The 23,944-nt window shown below is 34.5% G+C and overlaps 1 protein-coding gene across 1 annotated transcript in view; it reads right to left on the bottom strand.

Moving 5' to 3' along the window:
* The window catches only part of ACER3 (alkaline ceramidase 3), a 123,373-nt gene that overhangs the window by 29,515 nt on the left and 69,914 nt on the right, over window positions 1-23,944 (bottom strand). The window contains exons 4-6 of the mRNA XM_012745051.3: window positions 17,427-17,479; window positions 11,041-11,122; window positions 7,240-7,275 (exon numbers count right to left, since the gene is read on the bottom strand). Of these exons, the coding sequence (XP_012600505.1) occupies window positions 7,240-7,275; window positions 11,041-11,122; window positions 17,427-17,479 (171 nt within the window). The remainder of the gene's footprint in view (window positions 1-7,239; window positions 7,276-11,040; window positions 11,123-17,426; window positions 17,480-23,944) is intronic.

Here is a 23,944-nt window from a genome sequence, read left to right as displayed (position 1 = left end):
ACAAATGAAACATGGTAGAATAAAATTTAAACAAATCTGCTTAAATTCTTGTTTTTCAAATTGTTTACATAATGTGCTCCTTGCAAATCTTGAGGGTCAAATGAGAAGGGAGCAATATTAATATATGGACATGTCATGTCTAGAAGCAATCTTTAGGAGACATCTACATTGGCAGGGAATTTTAAGCAACAGTACTCCTTGAGGCATCAGATGAGATCTCATTTGAGATATTCAATTACTGATTTGTCAATTAGCTACTTAAAGAGGGTTCACTCTTTTAAACATCTTTTTATCTACTCATAGGTATGCTTTTCTTTTTGTTTTCTTGTTTAAGATACACTGGTGGTTCTACTGAATGTGGCAGTTATGTGATGTATTACCCTTTGCAAGGCCATCAAATTAAATAAATGGCATTTGGCTCTCATTTGGATCACTTTGGATTTAATACAGTAAAGTAAAACTGTTATCAGTATTTTTACCCTCAGGGAAGCTAATTTGGTTAGCAAGACAAATAAACCTGGTTGTACTTTTAGGGTATTTATTAACCCTTTCCTTCTAATTTTATCTCACTATTTATCTATCTGACCAGGCCCAACTCAAATATTTCCTTTCAGAAGCTTTCCATGATTATCACAGACAGAAATTTATACATGTTGTTTTATATTTTAACATGTACTTTATCACACTATTTTTTATTGCTTTGTGCTTTGCATTATTTTATATCATTTTAATATTATAATTATGAAATACTTCTCCTTGTTTTGAACATTTTACAGAAGAGGAAATTAAAAAATAGAGACAGCAAGGAATCTGTTTATGGGTAACAAAGGGGCAAGAAATCAAGATTTCAAACTTCCAAGCCAGTGCTTCTTTAGATTAGACAACATTGTTTTCACTCCCCCTTTTTTATTATTTTTAGACCTTAAATATTATTTTAAATCCTGTCAAAAATTTTTAAACAAATTCTCTACATTTCTATATATAAGAATATCAAGAATCATATGAAAAAATGAGAGCAATACTCTAAAGTTTGACAAATAGAAGATTCTTAGAAAAAGGAGTTCTCTTTTCTTAAGAATACCCAGAAAGGAATAATTAGGGATAGATTTTGTTAAAACCATGTGTGTAAACAGAAAATATCAATTCTAATTACTTAACAGTTCAGCAACAGGATATTCTAGATTAGACATGTGAGGCCAAGACATGTTCAAGTAAAACTTTACAAAGTAGTGAGAAATACTATAATAAATCACAATAGTGGGCCATTTTCCCTGACTTGTTTTTCAATATCAGAGTAAATAATTTAACTGTCACATCATTTTATACTTATTACATTTGTAAGTTTTAAGTTTTGAGCCACCATAGACTCAAAATTCATTCTAGGAGGAATGAAAATTGTCTTTTATATCCACTAGTTTCTATAAAACATCAAGATTAAAATAGATGTTTGAATATTAAAATAAAAGACAGCATTTGAAAATACAAAATAGAGGGCAAATAATAAAGTATAAAATAGAGGGCAAATATGCTTATTAAAAAAATGTAAGGTATTATTAAGATGATATACTTACAAGGGGTTTGAGCTTTTAAAGTTTAATATAAACTTGGAGCACCCAAAACCATGCTAGAGAAATAAATCATTATGCTGGCTAAAGTATGACTAGACTAGAAAAAAAAGATTTTCTGTCTGGAATAGCCAAAGCAATCCTGGGCAAAAAGAACAAAATTGGAGGCATCACATTATCTGACTATCGTAACCAAAACGTGATCCTGGTATAAAAGTAGATCAGTGCAACAGAATAGAGAACCCACAAATAAAGCCATACACCTACAATCAATTGATTTTTCACAAAGCAGACAAACTACACTTTAGAAAGGACAGCTTATTCAATAAATGATGCTGGAGAAATTGGATAGCCATATGCAGAAGAATGAAACGATCCTTATCTCTCACCATATACAAAAAATAACTCAAGATGGATTAAAGATTTAAACCTAAGACCTGAAACCATAAAACTTGTAGCAGAAAATGTAGGAAAACTCTTTTGGATGTTGGCCTAGGCGAATAATTCATGAATATGACCCTTGAACCATGTAGCAAAACCAAAAATTAACAAAAAGGACTTAAAGTAGAAAGCTCTGCACAGCAAAGAAGTAACAGAGTAAGCAGACAACCTACAGAATGGGAGAAAATATTCATAAATTATATACTTAACAAAGGACAAATATTCAGAATCTATAAGGAACTCAAAAATTCAGTAAGTAAAAAATCACCCCATTAAAAAGTGACAGTGGGTAAATGACACGAACATTTTTCAAAAGATATACTAATATCCAATAAACACATGAGAAAATGCTCAATACTACTAATCATCTGAGAAATGCAAATTAAAACCACAATGAGATATCACCTTACCCCAGTCAGAACAGCCTTTATTAAAAAGTGAAAAAACAACAGATATTGGCAAGCATGTGGAGAAAAGGAAATGCTTATACACTGTTGGTGGGAATGTAAATTAGTACAACCTCTATGGAAAACAGAATGGAGACTTCTCAAAGAACTAAAAGTAGATTTATCAATTGATCCAACAATCCCACTACTGCATAAGGAAAATGTGGTGTACACCCACCTCCCACACACACACAATGGAATACTATTCAGCCATAAAAAGAACAAAATAAAAGTCTATTGCAGCAGCTTGGATGGAAATGGAGGCTATTACCTAAATAAAGTAACACAGGAACAGAAAATCAAATACTGCACATTCTCACTTATAAGTGGGAGTAAACTATGGGTATGCATGGCCACACAGAGTAGACTAACATAGCGGTCCCCAACCTTATAGGCACCAGTTTCATGCTAGACAATTTTTCCACACATTGGGTTGGGGAGGACGTGGAGCTCAGGGGGGGATGCCAGCAATGGATTGCAACATGGAAGTTTCATGGAAGACAATTTTTCCATGACAGGGGCGGTGGGGTGGTTTGTGGTGGAGCTCTGTGGCCCAGTGTTTGGGGATGGCAGGACTAATAGACAGGGAAGACTCCAAAGGTGAGAGGCAGGTGGGGGATACAAAATTACCTATTGGGTACAATGTATACTATTCTGGTAATGGGTACACTAAAAGACCAGACCTCACTGCTATACAATATATCCAATGTAACAAAACTATACTTATACCTCCTAAATATATTGAAATAAAAAAAGAAAAGAAAAATAATAATTTTATTGTTATTTAACATGATGTTATGCTTGGTTTTGAAAAGCATCTAGCCATTATTGAGGGTAGTAATTATATCATGTTACTTTTTTATTTAAAAAATTACAATATATACAAAGTCTTAGTGATAACACAAAGTTCTTTGATATAAACTATAACTAGTTTGTTTCATAAAGCATTCTAAACATAAAAATATCCGAGAAATAATTTCAAAATAAGTATATCAAATTCCTCTTCCTTTTTATTTTTTTTTAGCAACAGGCTCTTGCTCTGTCACCCAGATTAAAGTATGGTGTATGATTATAGTCACTCCAGCCTCCAACTCCTGGGCTCAAGCAAAATGATCCTGCTGACTCAGAGTAGCTAAGACTACAGGCACATAGGCCAGACCTTGCACCAGCTGACTACCACTTCTTCCAGGCTTTGGACCACTTCTTGCAAGGACAAATATTCAATTCCCAACAAGCTGTGGAAAACGCCTTATGCGTTTTCACGCTACTTGCTCTCCAGGCTTCTTTGCTGCTAGCATAAACAAGCTACCGTTAAGATGGCAAAACTATGTCGATCATTAAGGCGCATACTTTATAATTGTACTGCTTCTTGTTTGAGATATAATAAACTACATTTCTGATTCGAAGTCAGACATTTCATATTTAATGACCTAATATTTGTCACTCTTCTAGGCTGTGAGGATGCAGCTCCTTGCTTTCATGGGACTTGCATTCTAGGTTTGTATGAGGGAGAAAAATAAACTACATTTGAAATAAACACACACAAATACATAATGTCAGTGGCTGATACAAGCTAAGAAGAAAATTAAATCAGGATACAACATAGAGAAGGATGTGGTGTAACTTTAGATAGAGTTGTCAGGGAAGGCCTCTGTGCTAAGTTAACATTTGACTTGAATGAAGGGAGGACATAAGCCATTAGACATCTGGGATATTGGTATCCTAGGCAGTGGGAACAGTAAGCACAAAAGTTCTAAAGTAGAAACAAGCTTGTTGTATTTGAAATATAAAGCAAGAAGGTAGTGTGAGTGGAGAAACTGAAGGAGGAGGTAAGTGGAAGGACATCCCTCTATTCTAACATGGTTTTTCTTTTTTTAATAGCATTTACCTTCTAATATATAAGTATACTATAATATAAATTTGCTTGTTAAATCAACAGTTTTATTGTTTCTTATTACATTTTAACACTGTTGTATTTTTTTTATCCTTTCTCAATGAACTATAAACTCGTCTCTTTACTCCCCTTTTTACTTCCTTTCTCCAACCTCTAGGTAGCCTTCCAATGAATCTTTCTAAATGAGAATCTCATCTGGTCATAAAAAGCCTTTAATGGCCCCCAATGCCTATAATTTTAAGTATAGTATAAAGGACTCTTCATGATCTAACACCTCACCAGTAATCCAAACCTCTCTCTTATAGCTAGGACAGCCATACCAAATATTTATAGGATACCAGTGCTTTTAAAACTTTTCTACATAAGTACTCTCATGTCAGAGGAAGGATAACTTATTCCTGATGGACAGAGATAGGAGAGGCACAACTGAAAACACAAATTGATTTGAGGTTTCCTATTTCATCCTAAAAATTCATGTGGTCACTGTATTCTATAACATATCTACATTTGTTTTAATTTAAAAAGTTTAATACCAACAATATGCTTAAAATAAATGTTCTAGGAAGACAGGTCATTTCCATATGCAGTCAGTGGTTTTATAAATACCTCAGCATGCTACCACAGACCTCAGGGTGAACTTGTACTCCTGTTTCATGTGCAATAGTTACCAGTCCACACTTATGCAACTTAACATATGCTTCTCTCTGGATGGATATCCTTCCTCAACTTGTCTACTTTGTGACATGTTGCTCATCCTTCAAGACTCTCCTAAAGCCCTTCCTCTGAGTCATCTAAGCAGACCAACCAAGTATGCCTTTGTCTGTATTAGCACTATTTTTACATATTTATTGTAAGAATTATATATTGTAATTATTTTTTACAAGTCTATATTCCTGATTAGACAGTGACTTCTTTGAGACCAGTAGTCACATATTATTTGCCTTGGTAAATTAATACTAGTTAACATTTACTGAGTGTTTATTATGTGACAAAGGTTTTATATGTATTATTTTAGTCAATCCTCAGACAACCTTAAGAAGTTATTATACTAGTTTTAGAGCTAAGGTATAATAATAAGCTCCATGAAGGGAGAGACCTTGCTATTTTATTCACTATTGTATCCATTGTATCCAGTATGGTACCTGACACATTGAAGACACTTAAAAAGTATATGTTGAACAGTGAAGAAACCAAATTTCTGAGAGCTTAAGTAACTTATGCAGAGTGTACAGCTAGAATATGGAGAACACTAGATTTGAATTCATGTTTCCTTGACTTTAGATTTTAAAAACTTTGGTCTGTTCTATCTCCAACTTCCAGCTCAGAATTTGGTACTGAGAAGGCATACAGTGGTTATCTGTTCAATGCATGAAAGCCTTTTACCTTTAGATTACTATCATCTGTTTCACTCTAGCATCCCCCCCCCAATTTCTTCATTACCCTATCCTGATTTTTAATCTCTAGGTCTAGGACATAAGCCACAATGGGCATGGGCAAACCTAGCTTTCATCCTGCTTCCCTGCTTATCAGTAAATATTACTGTTATACATGAAGAAGAAAACAATATTACTGGAAAAACACATGGATATTGCAGCAGGGGAAGTTACACTGTTATTTCTATTACATAAACATAGTGTCAAACAGGTCTGAAATACAAAATGAAAAATTGATGGTCACAAACTTATAAAAATTAACCTAAAACTTCCAAATGTTGTGGTTTTTTTGTAGTTATGATTTTTTTCTTAGAAAAAGCAAATAAGAAATTTATAAAAACTTAAATATTCTTCACATACATTAACTTTGTTTTTTATACTGTTAATAAATCTTTCTAAATAAAAGGGAAATTATATAATGACATCATTTCAAGTTACAATAAACAAGAAAGGGAGGATCCTTTCCTGTAGCATCTACTTTCAGCTGGCCTGAAGAAAAGCAAGGCACAATAATGCAGTTGTGGAAGTTACTTCAAAAAACAGATTTCAGTTAGACAATTTTTGTATAGCTTGAGTTTAAAAAGTGACAGCATTTGATTGTTTGTTTACTTTTTATATAAGCACAAAATATTTTAAAACTACAAAGCCTCTGACATTTATCTACCTCTACTAAGTCCCTAAAAAGTGTGCTTATTTATTTATTTTTGTTTGTTTGTTTGCTACTTTGTTAAAAGGATAGTGACTAGGAATCAGAGAAATGTAGATTACAACCCTGGCTCTGCCCCTTAATAACCCTGTCACACTGAAGCAAATTACTTAATATCTCTAAGCTCAATAACCTTAAAAGGTGAAAGATATGTACAATTTGAAGAGAAACCAGAGTATTCAATTACCTTAAAATATGGATAATAATCACTAGTAGGACTGTTGGTAAGATGAGAAGTCTGTGTAGTAATGAGCATAGTACCAGACATGCCATAGCACTCAGTAAACAATAGCTCTCTTTACTTAAGGTCTGCTACTTTATTTCACTCGTTTCATAATGGGAAGCACTTAAATAACCATTTCCTACAACAAAGTTTCCTGTGCTTGCTTCCTTAATGTAAATAACCTCCCATGTTAAACAACTTATTAAAATATATTAGGAGCGAAATATTCAAGGAATTTCCAGTCTGTCTTCCTGGTCCCTTCTGCTTGTAAGAGCAATGCGGCACCTGCATTACTGAATACCAACAGCCAGCGGGACCTGGGCATTGGCTGTCCCAGGTAGATTTCTGTTACCCACACCTAGCTCCTGAAGGCATTTGAGTCTGCAACCTGTTTTGAACACTGAACTTTCCTAGGACATCTACCACTGCATTTTCAAAAGTTGTATCTGCATATAATTTCCTAGAAAAGGAAAACACAAAGCAGGCATATATTGTTAAACCATCAAATGTTGATAATTAAAAAACAGTTACCTGATGGAATACAGGCTCTTTTACCTTAAGGTAAACCTGCAAAATATTAGAAGAAACACATGTGAATGAAGTACATTATAGAGAGGAAAAATCCTATTCCCACTACTCTGAAACTCCCAAACCTCTTTTGCTTCCCTTAATCCTGCTTAGACTTAACTCCAGCCATATAAAATCAATCGGATCAGGTAGCATGCCACAAAAGAGCTAGTACCTACAGGGGGATCTACCCCAGTACTAATCCTGCCATGGTAAACAAAATGTTTCAAATCTATTGTGGACTACTCTGGCCTCTTGGTGTCTGCATCAGCATTAAGAAGGATAAAGGTATGCATACTCATGAGGAGTGAGGAGGTTATAGGACAATCCCTGTAGTAGATCTGTTCTACAGTAGACAGAACATTGGACTCTAAAGTTAGAGATGAGAGTTAAATTTCAAACTCTGCCCCTTACTTGCTACACATCTTCAGCAAGTCATTTAATCAAAATACTCATTTTTACTTATCTGGATAATGAAGAATAATAATGGTGAGGAATACAAGGAAGTGTCTAGCACCTAGTAGCTGCTCAGTAAGTAAAGACATTTAAAACAAGTGCCTCGTACTCTCTTCTGCTTCCAAAAATCTCTCACTCTCCTAGATGCATTGCCAGTTACAGCAATGCATCTTTACAACCATACTTTTAGGCTCCCAATGTCATGTGGATGATTAAGTTCAGTGCCGTTTTAAGACTTAACATGCATGTATTGCCCTATAGGAGCACTTTTTTTTTTTTTTTTTTTTTGAGACAGAGTCTCGCTTTGTTGTCCAGGCTAGAGTGAGTGCCGTGGCGTCAGCCTAGCTCACAGCAACCTCAAACTCCTGGGCTCGAGTGATCCTTCTGCCTCAGCCTCCCGAGTAGCTGGGACTACAGGCATGCGCCACTATGCCCGGCTAATTTTTTTTTTTTATATATATATCAGTTGGCCAATTAATTTCTTTCTGTTTATAGTAGAGACGGGGTCTCGCTCTTGCTCAGGCTGGTTTTGAACTCCTGACCTTGAGCAATCCGCCCGCCTCGGCCTCCCAAGAGCTAGGATTACAGGCGTGAGCCTCAGCGCCCGGCCCAGGAGCACATTTTTAAATGACATGGTATAGGGGAATCAAAATTCAAATCATAACCTTTTAATAACTCTCATCACATATAAGACAAAGTTTAAATTTCCTTTTTGTTGTTGTATCCCTAGTCATCAAGCAAAAAGTTTGCATTTCTTAGCCTGACATTCAAAGCCTTCCATGACTCCTACCTTTCTGTTGGCCTCACTACTGTCTTTTTGTCTCCTTCTCATCTAAAGCTTCGGAAAGTACTGCTTCCTCAAATATGCTAGTTTCATGCTTCTGACTCTTTAAACATGCTGCTCTTTACTTTGTTCAGAAATCCTACCCTACTCATTGCTCATCATTTAAGATTCAATTCAAACTATATCTCCTTCTTGAAGTCTTTTTTAATCCTTGATCTCTGATGTAACAGAAACAACCATTCACTCTCTTTTTTATCACCACTGTCCATGTGTAAACTTTAAGGCATTTATTAGTTTGTTTCTCTCCCTATAAGACTATAATCTCTTTGATAGTAAGGACTGGGCTTAGATATTTTTATATCCTCACTTAATGGACTGATCTCGTAAAATTTTACATGATTTTCTAATTTGGCTACAGAATTTCCTATTTCCAGAGAAAGTTTCTACCCTCACTATAAAAAGACCAGATTATTTCCTTGAAACACCAATCAAGCTTTAAGAGTATAAGGTATATGAAACATTATATATTTGTAACTCTAAACCTAGTAAGAGAGAATGCTTTTAATCTCTGAAATTCCTTATTTCAAAATACTAATTTCCATTTATATAGTTAATGCTATCAGATTCCCATTGTTATTAGTAAAAGAAATGCAAAATGGCATGCCTCTGAAAGACATTTTTTTAAGTCAAAGAATTATGGAGTCCTCACTATGTAGCAGGTATTAATTTTCACAACTAATATAAAATGTATACTATTATTACCTTCATTTTACAGAAAAGGAAAACTAAGGCTGAGAGAGATTAAGTAACTTGTCGAATGTCCCACAGTTACTAAATGACAGTGTTGGATCCAAACTCAGATTTGACTGACTCCAAAGCGTTTCTGGTATCATCTTTTAACTTACAAAGGGGTCTGTCTAGTCTTGACCCTGCCACAAATTCCCTATATAAACTTGGTTGGCTAGCCAAGTCACTCTCTGGACTTATTCTTTTCTTTTATACAGTAACAAGACTTGATTTCACTTCTGAAGTTCTAGGATTCTTTCAGGATTAACCAATATGTAGTTCAGGCAAAGGAATGTAGAAACCTAAGAAAATATTGGATATGTGCTCTTTTAACTTCCTATTGAACATCTCAACTAACTGAAATCTAGCTTCTGCCTCCATCAATTTACTGCTGAAAGTATCATCATTAAGGTTATCTGGTTCTTCTAATTGGAAATTTCTATTAGTTAGCTTTCAATCTTCAATTTATTCATCCTTTCAGAGACAACTAATACTGTTAGTTTTCACTTTTAGAAATATTTGTATTCTGTGACATTAGGCTCTCCCAGCTTTCCTACATCTCTGATTTCTTGTTCTCAGTGTCCTTTGCTGGCTCCATTTCTTCTACCTGGCCCTCAAATGTCAGCATTCCATAGGGTTGTAGCTTTAGTCATCTTAATGGTCTATGCTATTTTTGTGCCAGTTCATCTATTCCCAGATTTCTAGTACTACCTACATGCTGACAACGCCCAAATCTACATATTTAGCTAAACCTACCTGTTAAGCCTCAGATGTTTTTAATGGCAGACACCTCAATCTCAACACATTTCAAGTGGAACTTACCTATCCTTACTAAGTCTCTCCCAATTCTACTGGTGGTGATGATTTAATGAGACAATAAAAGTAAAGTACTCAGTATAATATGTGGCACATAGTAAGTAATTAAAAATGGTAGTTCACTATGTTGTTCCAAGGTTCTATGCCTATGAACATGCAATCGTGTATTTAGAAATGCTTCACCACACCCTTGCCCAGGGGCCTCAGGAACTCCTAATTATCAGTTAAAATCCAGTTTAAGTGCCTGCTTCTGAAACTTTCCTAGGCCCACTCTGGCATACTTGATGGCCCTCCTTTGTCTCATCACCATATGACTAGTTTTTACCTCTGTTAGTGCTATTACCATCTTTTGATGCAATTCTTTGTTTGTATGTCTGACTTCCCTAATAGAATGAGCTCGTCACAGATAGCAACTGCCTCTTAGTCATCTTTGTATTTCTGGTGCCGGACATGGTAGGTTTTCAATAAATATTTGTTGAAATGAATATATTCTTAATACAAAATGCAATTCACTTGAGGAAAAAAAGCAATAGCATAGAATCAGAAATGACAAGCTATCTCAGCTTATTTGGAAAAGGTTAACCATTAAAATAGTCACACTAGGCCCAGCCAATTTCATTTTTAACAAACAGGAGATAATATATCCATCCATGAGATAAGTTAATTTTTTTCCATTGCTACTGAATATTTCCTTTTTGATTTTTCCCTTTAAAAAAACCAGATTTTAAAAAGTGGTTTTAATTACAGTGAGAAATAACACTTGAACAGGAAATAAAGAAGCAGTATCTGTCAGTGAGATAGTCTAGTTTTGTGTAGAAACATTTCAGTTTGACAGCATGAAGCAAATACCGAAAGTAAAATATGACAAATTCTATAAGTGGCTAATTCACATGTTTAATCTGTTATAACAAAATATGACTTACTGTGGTTACTATTAAACTGAATAGAACTAAGGTAAAAAGCAGATGGTAGTTTACTGAGTTCTTGATCTTGAAACATTCAAACCTTTAAAAAAAAGAGAGAGAGAGAAAGAAACTTTTTTTAGAATATATAACTAGGAACAAATAGAATGCTGCTTTGCCACTTGCCTATGTGCCTCTGTGATCTAGTAATACCTATCATTTCTTTCCACCCCCATTATTATCTAGGAAAACCTGTACTGCCTACAGCCCCTAAGAAGCTGGAGGGACAAGCAGTAGACACCTGACTTAAGCTGGGACAATGAATGAATGGCTCTCTCCTGAAAGTCTGAAGTTTGGGAGTCAGAGATCAATTAAGTATAGAGAATCAAATTATAAAATCATGGACTGGAGATCTAAGGCTGATATTTGGGGGCAGCCAAATTGAATGAACAAGTGAATGAATGAGCAAGAGAATGAATCTGTAGGGAGAGAAAAATAAAGCTGATACAAACATTTGAAGCCATGTGGAGAGGAAGGAATGCAGAAAAGAGGGAGGGAGGAAGAAGCTGCCCCTCCAGTTCCAATGAGGTGAGGCTGTCTTTTCTGCTATTGGGTTCCATATAATTTCTTCATGTCCTTACAATAAATAAATCTCTCTTAACTCAAAAATAGCTTGACTAGGTTTCTGTATCTTTCAAGTAATGATCCCTCACTAAGGAACACTATTATAGAAAATGTCACTCTATTATAATTATTTCTTCTCTTATCTGTCTCCCCAACTAGCCTGTAAATTTCTTGTGTGCAGGAATAAAATCTTATTTTTTTTCATATACCTAGCAAAAGGATAGTGCCTGACACACAGGATATGTTCAGTAAATAAGGAAATATGAACAAATACTTAGCCATCAGTAAGTATCCAACCTTTGAGGACCATGTCTTAGTATATAGGCAGCAGGAGTGTTCACTTAGTTTACTAACTGGCTGTGGGAATTGGACCCAACTTTTATTTCCTTATCTGTAAAGAAAGGTGGCTGGAACAGAGGCTCTCAGATCTCTTTTGCCTTTAAATTCTGACTTTATGACTTAGAAGATGATAAAAATGTTGGCCTTTAAATGCTATGAATTTATGGCTTAAAAGTTGATAGAAAAGTTAGGTGAGATACTTGTAAATTATAGTTACTCTTTTCATTCTGTCAATAGTTTAGAAATTTCTGTTTATCATTTCAAATGTCCTCAAAGCAGGCTATCTGTTAAGAAACCAAAGGTCTTTCTGAGGCCTGGTTTGTATTTATTACCATGGTTATCTCACTTTATCATATATAGTCACTTTCTTATCTGTCCCCTTCCTTAGACAATGAGTTCTTGGACTCTTTGTATCTACAAAACGTAGTAGTATGCTTAAAACAAAGGAAGTTTTCTAGTACATGTTTCACAAATGAACAAGCACAAGCACACAGAAAGCAAGGCAGGTTTAAAAATGGTTAAAGGTCTAGACTGCTTTGCATACTTGACATGTTCAAAGAATATCCTAAGGAATCAAGAGAAAAACTATTAAGTGAAGTCAGCAAGGTCATGGGATAGAAGGTCAATATACCAAAATCACTTGTATTTCTAAATGCCAGTGGAAAATAAAGTTTTTGAAAAGCAATACTATTTAAAATAGCACCCCAAATCATGAAGAAAAAAAAAACAGGGTTAAATTCAACAAAGATCTATGCACTGAAAATCATAAAACATCATTGAAAGAAATTAAAGAAAATCTAAATAAATGGAGAAATATATCACATTCATGGTTTGGAAGACTTAATGGTAAGGTATCAACTGTCTCCAGTTGGTCTATAGAATCAATGAAATAACAATCAATCTTCCAGCAGGCTTTTTTGGTAAAAATTGCCAAACTGACTCTAAAATTTATGGAGAAATGCAAAGGACCTAGAATTTCCAAAGCTATATTGAAAAAGAATAAAATTGGAGGACTTACTCTAACTGATTTCAAGATTTACAATAAAGCTACAATAACTAGACAGTATGGGTATTGACAGGAAGATACACACAGTGATCAAGAGAACAGAATAGAGAAAAAAAAGCCAAGATAATTTAATACAGAAAGATTAGTCTTATTTTTTAATTTTACTTATTTTTTTATTTTTATTTTTTTGAGACAGAGTCTCACTTTGTTGCCCAAGCTACAGTGAGTGCCGTGGCATCAGCCTAGCTCACAGCAACCTCAAACTCCTGGGCTCAAGCAATCCTCCTGCCTCAGCCTCCTGAGTAGCTGGGACTACAGGCATGTGCCACCATGCCTGGCTAATTTTTTCTATATATATTAGTTGGCCAATTAATTTCTTTCTATTTATAGTAGAGACAGGGTCTTGCTCTTGCTCAGGCTGGTTTCGAACTCCTGACCTCGAGCAATCCCCTCTTCTCGGCCTCCCAGAGTGCTAGGATTACAGGCATAAGCCACGACACCCAGCCAAGAATAGTCTTTTTGAAAGAGGGTTCTTGAATCACCAGATACTAGTAGGGGAAAATATGATCCTTGACTTTACCCTACACCATATACAAAATTAACTGAAAATGGATCATAGACCTAGATGTAAAACCTAAAGTTATAAAACTTCTAGAAAAAAAAAATAACAGAAAATCTTTTTGACCCTGGGAAAGGCAAAGATCTCTTAGGACACAAAAAGCACTAGTCATATATTTTTTAAAATAAATTGAATTTCATACAAATTTAAAACTTCTGTTCTTTAAAAGGCATTATTAAGAAAATGAAAAGACAATTCACAGACTGAGAAAAATATTTAAATACAAATATCTGACAGGACTTGAACCTGAAATACATACAGAATTTTTACAACTCAAAAGAAAATCTATTTTATAAAAATAGGCAAAAGATTTTAACAGATATTTTATAACATAAGATATACAAATAACCAATTAGCATATGAAAAGATGCACATTATCATTAGCCATGAAAGAAATGCAAATTAAACACCTCAGAGATAGTACTTCATACTCACTAGAATGACTAAAATCAAAAATATCAAGCATTTTCAAGGATATGTAGCAAACAGACTTTCATATATTGCTAGTAGAACTGTAATAAGGTACAATGAAATTGGAAAAGAGTTTGGCAGTTTCCTATAAAGTAAAACATATACTTACTATAAGACCCAGCAATTCCACTTCTAAGTATTTACCCAAGAAAATGAAAACTTATATTCAAATAGAGACTTGTAAACAAATGTATATAGTTAGTTGCTTTATTCATAATAGCCCAAAAATGGTAACAACCTTAATGTCAAACATTGGTGAATGGAATATCCATATAATGTAATATTGCTAGCAATAAAAAAAGAAGGAACTACTGATATAAATAACATAGGTGAAATTCAAAAATATTATACTGAAAAAAAGAAGCCAGATACAAGAGTACATATTGTATAATTCCTTAAATTTTATATAAAATTTAAGAAGAGAAAAAAACTAATCTATAATTATAGAAAGCAGATCAGTGGGTCAACCAAGGGTAGGGATCTGGATTAACTGTAATAGGGCAAAAAGAATGTTCCAAAGTAATGTAAATGTTCTATTTCTTAATATAAGAGAAATGAGTACATGGGAGTATACATTTGTCAAAAACTCATCACACTATACATTTACATTGGGTACATTTTATTACAAGTAAATTATACCTCAATAAAGTGGATTAAAATTATTTCAGCCTTTTCAGTGTCACCTAAAGTGTACTATAGCAGGTTTTTTGTCAATGGGAGAATATGAGCATAAACAAGTGTTGCAGAAAATTGTTGAAAAGAGATTAGAATGCCGGGACATAGTCTTCAAGGAACAAAAGACTTTTTATACTCTTTTTTTATACCTGTTTTTAATACTCTGAGGTGGCAGCAATGATGAAACTTATGTTTTATTCATAATGACATGATACTATGCTCCATTTTCACATAATGGCAAACTCTACCCTTTTCTACTCCATTGAACTTTGTATATGTCTCAGGAGTAGTAATAACCACATTACATGGAGGCTGCCTGTTTCTGGTTCTTTTTCTTTTACTAGGCTACAAATTGCTTGAGGTGAAAGACTACTTGTTGCTTAAATTTCCCAATTCCCAGCCCATATCACAGTGCCTGTTACACAAATAGCATAAAATAAGTTTGTTTTATAAACAAATAAATCATTTAATCTTTCACAGGAAATAAGTACTATATCTCCATTTTTCACAAATGAAGAAAGAGAAAGATTAAGGGAATTACTGAAGCCCACACAGTTGGTAAGTGTCAGAGCTGGAAACTGAACCACAATATCCTTCCCTTCTAAGAAATATCTGCTATTCCCTAGCATTAATCCATTATGTGATGATTATGTGATTCTTTTCAATATGATCATTATTATGATTATCAATGATTGATCATCATTGCCAGCTCAAGAATATATATCTTCTTCTAAAATATCAGAATAGTTTAAAAAATATGCTCTTAAAAGCTCATTTGAAAGTATTTTTTTAGATCAGGAGTGGCAAACTATGGCTTAAGAGCCAATTTGTCAGCCTGAGCCTGTTTTTTAAAATAAAAATTTACAGGAACACAGTCATGCCCATTTGTTTACATATTATCTATGGTTACTTTCAAGCTATAAGAGCACAGATGAACAGTTGCAACAGAGATATTAGGCCCATATGGTCTAAGTTACCATTGTCCCTTTATATTAATAGAAAAAGTTTGCCTATCCCTGTTGTACATCTTCTTACCTAACTTAAAAATAGGGCTTGATGCCATATAAATCTTAGCAGCTAAATGAGCATTCTTCCTCTTATTGTTTTCTGTATAAAAATCAGTCTTAGTAAAGGTAAGAGCCAACAGTTGTATCATTCAGTACAGCTCACTAAAAATGAAAGGAAAAAAACCTTTCAATTACTTTAGTGTGTACTATTCACTTTTGGGAGAGGTATCATGATATAGAAGTCAGATATGAACTGGTTCAAATTGTGGCTCTATCACTTAAAAGCCTTGTTACTAGGGCCTGACTCAGACATATGAGTCACTACACAGGCTTAGTAATTTTTTACCCCTCCAAACACATATTCTTTACTTATTTAACATTCAGAAATGCTGAATGCTGCAGGGTGATGGGTGAAGGAGGCTTTCCTCTATTGCTCCCAGCAATTTAGCTGGAGCCCAAACTTGCATACCCTAACTCAACAAAATAAAAAACCTATAGGTAAGCTCATCCACCCTCCTTAGAAGGCACATTTAATGATCACCTGTTGTTATTCAATCAGGAAAGGTCCCACTTCTATACTTCCATCATATACCAAGGCAGCCTATCAAAGTGTTCTTCCAACCTCAACTTAAGAAGGATTCTGATCATTGTAATGTTCTACACCATGACATATTTCCAGGGATATTTTACTGTCCCCTAGAGATTATTTACCAAGGCAATGACATGGCTGGCATGCTTTTAAATCAAGCTCTGTTTATGTCCCTAGATAAGTTACTAAATCTTTCTGTACTTTGTACATCCTTATCTATAAAATTGGGACAATATCCACTTATCCTGCGTAATTGTTGAGAATTAGAGATGGTGTAGTACAGCTGCCTAGTACAGTACAAAGTCATTAAATAAATATTATCATATGTTAATGTTATTATCATAATTACTTTTATCTTTCAAGATTGATTTTTTCCAATACTCAGGAAATAAAAATTAACTTGATAATGAAACAAACAGAATATGACCAGGAAGGGAACTTTGGATTGGTAATGGTTTGTACATTGTTTCATTGTTCTCTTCCATGTTTGTAAATAACCAATCAAAATAAGCATATTGTTAACAGCACTTATTCTAATTTAGAATAAGAAGATTTTAAAGGAAACAAATATCTATTTATTATAAAAGATAACTTCAAAGCAAAGAGGAGAATAAAATGACAATCACTATATAACTAGACGTGCACTCCACTTTTCTGATAAGCTTCTGGGCAGGAACGATTTATATAATAGTGCAGGGAAACTTTACTTAAAAACTTTTATGGCATAATATAGAAAACCTTCATCTAAATTTGTATATATTCTTCACTCAAGGAAAGGCAAATTATGCAATTTAAGTCATTTGTACTCCAGTAGTATTCTGAAATTGGAAAAAATAGAAATAAACAAATAAATAAAATTCTAATTAAATTGGATACAGGGTTATGAAATCACAAAAGTTAATAAACAATACTATTATTACTTCCCAGAAATTATACTCTACAAAGATATCATAAAATTTATAATCTTCTACATCATTACAATCTTCTAGTAATAATTACTGAGTTAGTGAATTTATTATGAAGCAGTAAAAACTTAAAAATATATCAAACAACTGAATCTTAAACGTAAGTACTTACATGCAGTACACAAATATGCAACAGCTGTAAATCATTGGGAGTTCATCCAGTAGCTATAAGAGACAAAGAAAGATAACAGGCTTGAATATCATAGAGCTGCAATCATTATATAAGTCAAAATAAAACATCAGAATGATTAAGATTCTCAACTCTAATTTATCTTGCTAATTCTTTTATATTTATCATCTAATTACTGTGAGTGTTTTTATTGTTTTTGAACAAACATGGTTATCCATCCATCTGTCCTAATGAACACACCTAACTAGGAAGGCTGACTTGCTATTCCTGGAAGACAGCCTTGTAATTGTGCTGCTTATATCATTCAGTATCACAAACTGTGATGTCATACCTCCAGGAAAAAATGATATCCACCATTTACAGGTCTGTGGGTCCTATCAGTATTCTTTTGCATTTCCTCCTTCCTATAGCACTTTAAATAGATAAAATGTCCACTAATATATAACAAGAGGTATTAATGGCCACAGAAATAATTTCATCAATCCAATGAACCTATGTCTCTAAAAAATAAGTTTATTATTATTAGCACTGATAACAGTAACAATAATTACAGCTATTACGTATTAAACTGCAAGGTGGACACTAAGCTAGGTGTTGTAGATGGGTTATTTCTAATCCTCAAACCAATCCTATAGAGTTTATTTATCACTAGACACACATTTAAGTAATTCTTTAATAAAATGTCTACTATGTGCCAAGCAATGTGTTAGAAGCTGAGGATACAAAACAGAGTCATTGCCCTCAAGGAGTTCACAATCTAATGAGGTTAAGGGAATGAAAAACATGATTAAATATAAAGTAAGGATTCCAACAAAAAGGACACACAGTAGTCAGAGAAGGTGATGTCAGGAATGAAATGCGGTGGTAGAGAAAGCATTCTAGGAAGTTGACAGAGTGCTTATGCAAAGTGAATGATGTATTCTAGTAAATTATTAGAATAATGAAAACAACAGCATTTGTGCTAGGTCTTAAAGGTTAAGTCACTTTTCAGTCACTATCTCATTTAATTTTCACAGTTCTAAGGTAGGTGTCATTGTTATCCCCATTTCAAGATGAGAACACTAGGCTTATATAGTTTAAGTAACTTGTCCAAGATCACGGAGGTAGTAAGTAGCAGAGCAGGATTCCGAACTGACTCTGAAGCATACCTCTACATTATGTTGTCTCTACAACCTTTCATTTGAATCACTTTTAAACATTTTTTAAAAAACTGGCACAGAATCATGATATGCTACAGCTAAATCTACCATAAGTTTTATGATATGCAGAAGGTTAACCTATTTAAAGTATTTGAACCAGGGTCTACTGCCTTTACCTTAAACATCTTTTGCATTTTTGTCTTTATTTCAGTTTTCATGTATTAGCAAAATATTACTGTAGCCATTTGACATTTCCACGATTTACTGAGGTATCTAAAGGGCCCATTTTTACAGACATTCTACCCATATATTTAGAGCATAGTACATAAAAAGATCTACTTTCTCTGTTTTACCTCATAGGCCTATTCATAGAGTCTATGAAAGGCAGTTGAAATAATTGCTATCATTCCTTTATTTATTGATTTAACAAATATTTATGAAGCACTTTCTATAAACCTGGCATTATGCTGTGCTGTAGACAAAATAGTCCTATGTTGCTTTACAATCTCAGAGCAGACAGAGACATTAAAGAGTTAATTGCACAAGTATTTAGTTATAATTATGATCAGTGGCATGAAAGATAGGTACAGAGTACCGTAATCATAAAGTAAGGGTCCTAACTTAGGGATTCATGGAAACCTTCACTGAAGAAGTGACATATAAAGTGAGACTTGAAAACTATGTAGATGTGATTAAGCTAAATAAGGATTAGGGGAAGATTAGAAATGTAAGCATCAGAAACAGCATGTACAAAGGTCCTGTGGTAGGAAGGGAATCTGAAAAACTGGAGAAAACCTCTAATGTCTTTGAAGCTTAGTGAGAGAAAGGAAGGATATAAACTGAGGCCGAAGAGATAAGCACAAACAGATCACATGGTTGAAAGAGATTCTTAATTTTATTTTAAAAGCAATGGCAAACCACTGAGAAGGTTTAAACTGGGTGATGGTGTTATGTTTTAAAATGTAGGTTGTATTATTATACAGGTATGCTGTAGCCAACAAATGAAGAGACAATTGCCATCAAAAAGACAGTTTATTACTTGAAGTTCCCAAGAAGAGGGAGTACACCATACCATGACACACAGGGTCACAGAGGGAAGTACCAGGGTCAATCAGCAGGCAGAAGGAAGAAAGGTAAAGCCTGGGTGAGAGCATTTATTGTGATTTCCATGGAAAAGGTAAAGCATGGTAAGGAGGTTTAGGACTGGCTAGTTTGAATAATTTCAGCAGGCTCTGGGGTATAGGGACTATCTCTAGTTGTCTAGTACCTGGCCCTGGGGTAATTAGGACAAAGGAATATTGCCTCCTGGAGTATAAGAGCCAGACAGAGGAAGTATGGGCTCTGGATTAGTTAGCCTGAATACGAATGGCACAATCCAGGGTGAGCTGTTTGTGAGATATCTCTCAGAATTGCCTAGTCACTAGAGGGGCAGTTTCTTCCCATTCAGCAAGGACCCAGGTCAAGAGAATTAAGAATAAAGAAAATAAGAAAATATAGTTACTACATGGTGTCAGATCAGGTATGTATGGAGAGTGCTCTGAAAAGGAAAAGAGTAGATGTGGAAGAACTCCAGACTAAGGAAGATAGCAGATGGGAATGGATACAAGTAAACAGGTTTGAGAAATATTTAGTAAGTAAAAGAAATAGGGATTTGTGATCAATTTGATATAGAGGCAAAGGAGAAGAAATTGCAGAGGATAACTCCAGGTTTCTTGCCTGAACAGTTCAGTGGATGATAACACGGTTTATTGAGATTGTGAAAACAGAAAATTATAAGAACAATTTTCACCACTTTGAGTTTGAGGTACCTGTGAGATACCCACATGGAATGTCCATCAGGCAACTAGAAGTACAAATTTGTAGCTCAGAAGCAAGGTCTGGACTCTAGATGTTGACTACTTGTTTGTTTAAAGGGGCTAAACTGAACTGAGTATATATTAAAAGGGCAAGGATTTTAAAATATGGGTAATACAAATATAAAATTCTAATTTTGAAACCATAGATAACAAATTATGACTGGTAAAAGAGCAGGGTTCTAGGGTGAGGTGGGTATGTGTCTGAAGATAAGTTTGGAAAGGTAGGCAGGGGCCAGATCACAAAAGTTGTGGCTCAAATTTCTGAGCCTGAACTACACAAAATACTAGACGTTTAAAAAGTAACATCTATCTGAAGAGTGGGGACTACACTGTACACATCTCATTCTCAACACATGTGGCAAGGCCTAACCAACATTCCTCAAGGAATGAAAACAATTAGTTTTGTTTGCAGGAAAAGAAGTTCTCCTCCAGTGTGATAAATGGATGGGAGAGGCAGGGATACCAATTAGGAAGCAGTTATGGGAATGTAAGTTTGAGATGATGGTGGAGATGATGGATTAAGGTAGTGACAATGGAGACAGCTAGAGATAGATGGATTCAAGAGTTATTATGAAAGGTGTATTGAGAGATCTTAGTGTCTTAAAGGTGAGAAAGGAGAAATTAAAGATGAATCCCAGGTTTTTGGATTGGGCTTTGAGTATAAAGTGGTTCCATTCACTGAGATAGGGAGCAAAGGAAAAAGAAGGGTAGTATTTATAACCAAAACATCTATTATTTATATTATAAAGTCCAAATTAGCTTATATTATTAATATTACCTAACATTTAAGCTTCTTTTATTTTTGCATTATAAACAAAGTTACAGGTGAACAAACATTTGTCTCTGGTTTTATTTTCTAGGATAAATGTATTTAGTTTTACTTATGAGTAATAAATGAATTATGTTCTTTTTACTAGCATTGTTTCCCTAATATCAAACATATGCTCAGTAAACAATACTTGGAAAAAGCTGAAAAACACATAGAAAAAAGTCAAGAAATTGTAATTAATTTCACCTTCCCCAGGATTACCAATAACTATATATATCAGTTACTGAAAGGAGAATAAGAATAAGTTGAATGAATGAAAATAAAATCCAGGAAAGGTCTCCTAAAAACTTAAAACTTTTAAACTTCTACCACCATCAATGCATGAAAAAGTCCTAACATCAGTAAAGGAAACAAAAAAATACTAAACATGGTATCAGGATTTGGTTCCTAATCTTGTCTCTAGCTTTTTACCTAACTTCTAGTCAAGTCACTTCCACTCTTTAGGCCTATTTTTCCATTTATAAAATTTGTGGATTGGACTGAGTTTCAAAAATCTCCTCTAATATTAAGATTCTATGATTCTAAATTATTTTTTGAATGAAAAGTGAAACTGTTAGGGAAATGTAATGATACTCTCTTGTGGCATTGAGTGGTTACTGAAATTTTCTTAAGTTTCCTTAGCAATAGTTACCCAGTTCAAGCACAAGAGAGGCAGATAAATGAGTTTGATCTGGGTTTCTGCTGAGAAAGTAAGGGACAAGGGCCTTTGTATGGGTGGATGGGACACTTTATAATGTTGGGCCATAGATTCCAAACTTTGTAAAAAAAAAAAACAAAAAAAAGGAAGAAAAGATGTGAGGCAAAATACACCTCCTTTCTGTAGTTTTTATATTGCTTATAAAATTGGGATCATATTACATAATAATTTGTCATTATAACATTCCTCTATCTCAATAATTCAAAATATTTCTAATTGGCTAGAGTGTATTTCAACACATAGATATATCATACTATATTTCACAATCTCCCTATTATTAAACATTTAGATCATTTAGAAATCTTTATCATGTGAAATACTGTGATAAACACCCTTGTACAACATCTTTCCCTGTCTCTCATTACTTCCTTAGGATGCGGTCTTAGGTGTATAATTGTTGGTTTAAAGAATATAAACACTATTTTCTATTTAAAAAAAAAATTGAAACAATTTCAACTTACAGATAAGTTTGAAGTACAGTACAAAGAACTTTTTCACCCTGAACTAGTTGAGTAAGTTAGTGACAAGAGCGCCTATTAACCCAAAGTATTTTAGTACATGTTCCCTTCACTTGTATTATATGCCTTGACCAAGTGGGATTTATGCAAGGTTGGAATGCAAGGTTGGGATTTATGCAAGGTTGGTTCAACATATGAAAATCAACTGATGTAATAAACCATATTAACCAAATAAATGAGAAAAACCACATGATCAAGAGATTCGGAAAGAAACATTTGAAAATTCCAACACTTTTCCATAATTTTGGGGGAAGGTGGAGAAGGAAAGAGAACTTTATGAATTTGCTGGCAAATGGGAAGAGGTTGGCAGACTCCCATCTCAAAGTACCAACATCCTGCTTCAGAAGCACAGAGTTTTACAGGTTCTGATTTGTCCCATCTTTGCCTAAGACAATCTTGTGACTTCTGCCTGGACTCATTCCATCTTCAGCTAAGACAATTTCATGCCCTCTGCCTGGACAATTCCCTTGAGCCATCTTCTGTGGCACAAAGAACAAAGGACACTCCCCTGACCCTCCTGACCACTGGCCTGAGGCAGGGATATAGGTTTTAGTTCTCAAAAGGGGTAAGGAGGTTTTGAAGAGACAGAAAACATTATTACCCTTTTTCATGCCATTTTCTCTGTTACATATATCCACTGTCAATTTTACCCTTCGATACCTATGGGAGGAGAGGCAATGCAGTCATCAAGCTACCTTCTGCTGAACTGGGTTGATGTTTTAGATGGAAGGTACAGGTGATCAGGTGAAAAAGGGCATAAGCAATAACTACAACCGTGAGGACTGACAAGGTGAAATGGACTATTGCCTTGCACACAATGTCTGATACAGGGCTGGGTTAGAAAAGAAACATGGGCCCTCTGAGTGTACAGTGCTACTCTGGAGGTGATCCAAGAGATCAGCTTCTACAAATTCAGAAATCATGTACAGAAACTTGTACCAAATGAGGTTTAGGATAACACACCCAGCATTAAGACAGATTAACAGAAGAGGTGATAGCCTGGGGAAATCCTTACTAAGGAGCTGTCCCTCTATGCTACAGACAGAACAAATAACCAAAAAAAGATTCAGGAAAATAGCAACATTTTCATTTTTTCCTTTTTCTTAAACAGATACTTTAGATTGCCTAAAGGCTGGCCCCTCCAGTGGGAGCTATACCTCTTTACTTTGGAATGATGGATCTAAGGTTTTTACTGATAATTTTAATGAGGTATGAGTTGTTAGAGGCACTTCATAGGGTTTCTTCCACTTCTATGTTTTAAACTAGGGCAGAGACCTGAAAGAGGCAAACTCATATATAGTGGTGAGTATCTGACCCACTCATTTTACATATTGCTTTACTCTATTTTCTTTTATTCATGGTAAAATTACCATACTTACTTCAGGGTGCTAGGAAGGGCCTCTCATAAACTATCTCTTAGGGGCTTAATTTCAGCCTGCTTCTAAAGGGCAACCCTTATCC

The sequence above is a fragment of the Microcebus murinus genome, chromosome 4, assembly GCF_040939455.1.
Source record: "Microcebus murinus isolate Inina chromosome 4, M.murinus_Inina_mat1.0, whole genome shotgun sequence".
Classification (NCBI taxonomy): domain Eukaryota; kingdom Metazoa; phylum Chordata; class Mammalia; order Primates; family Cheirogaleidae; genus Microcebus; species Microcebus murinus.
Note: the sequence above shows the minus strand (reverse complement) of the source record. Positions and strands in the feature narration are given on the sequence as shown.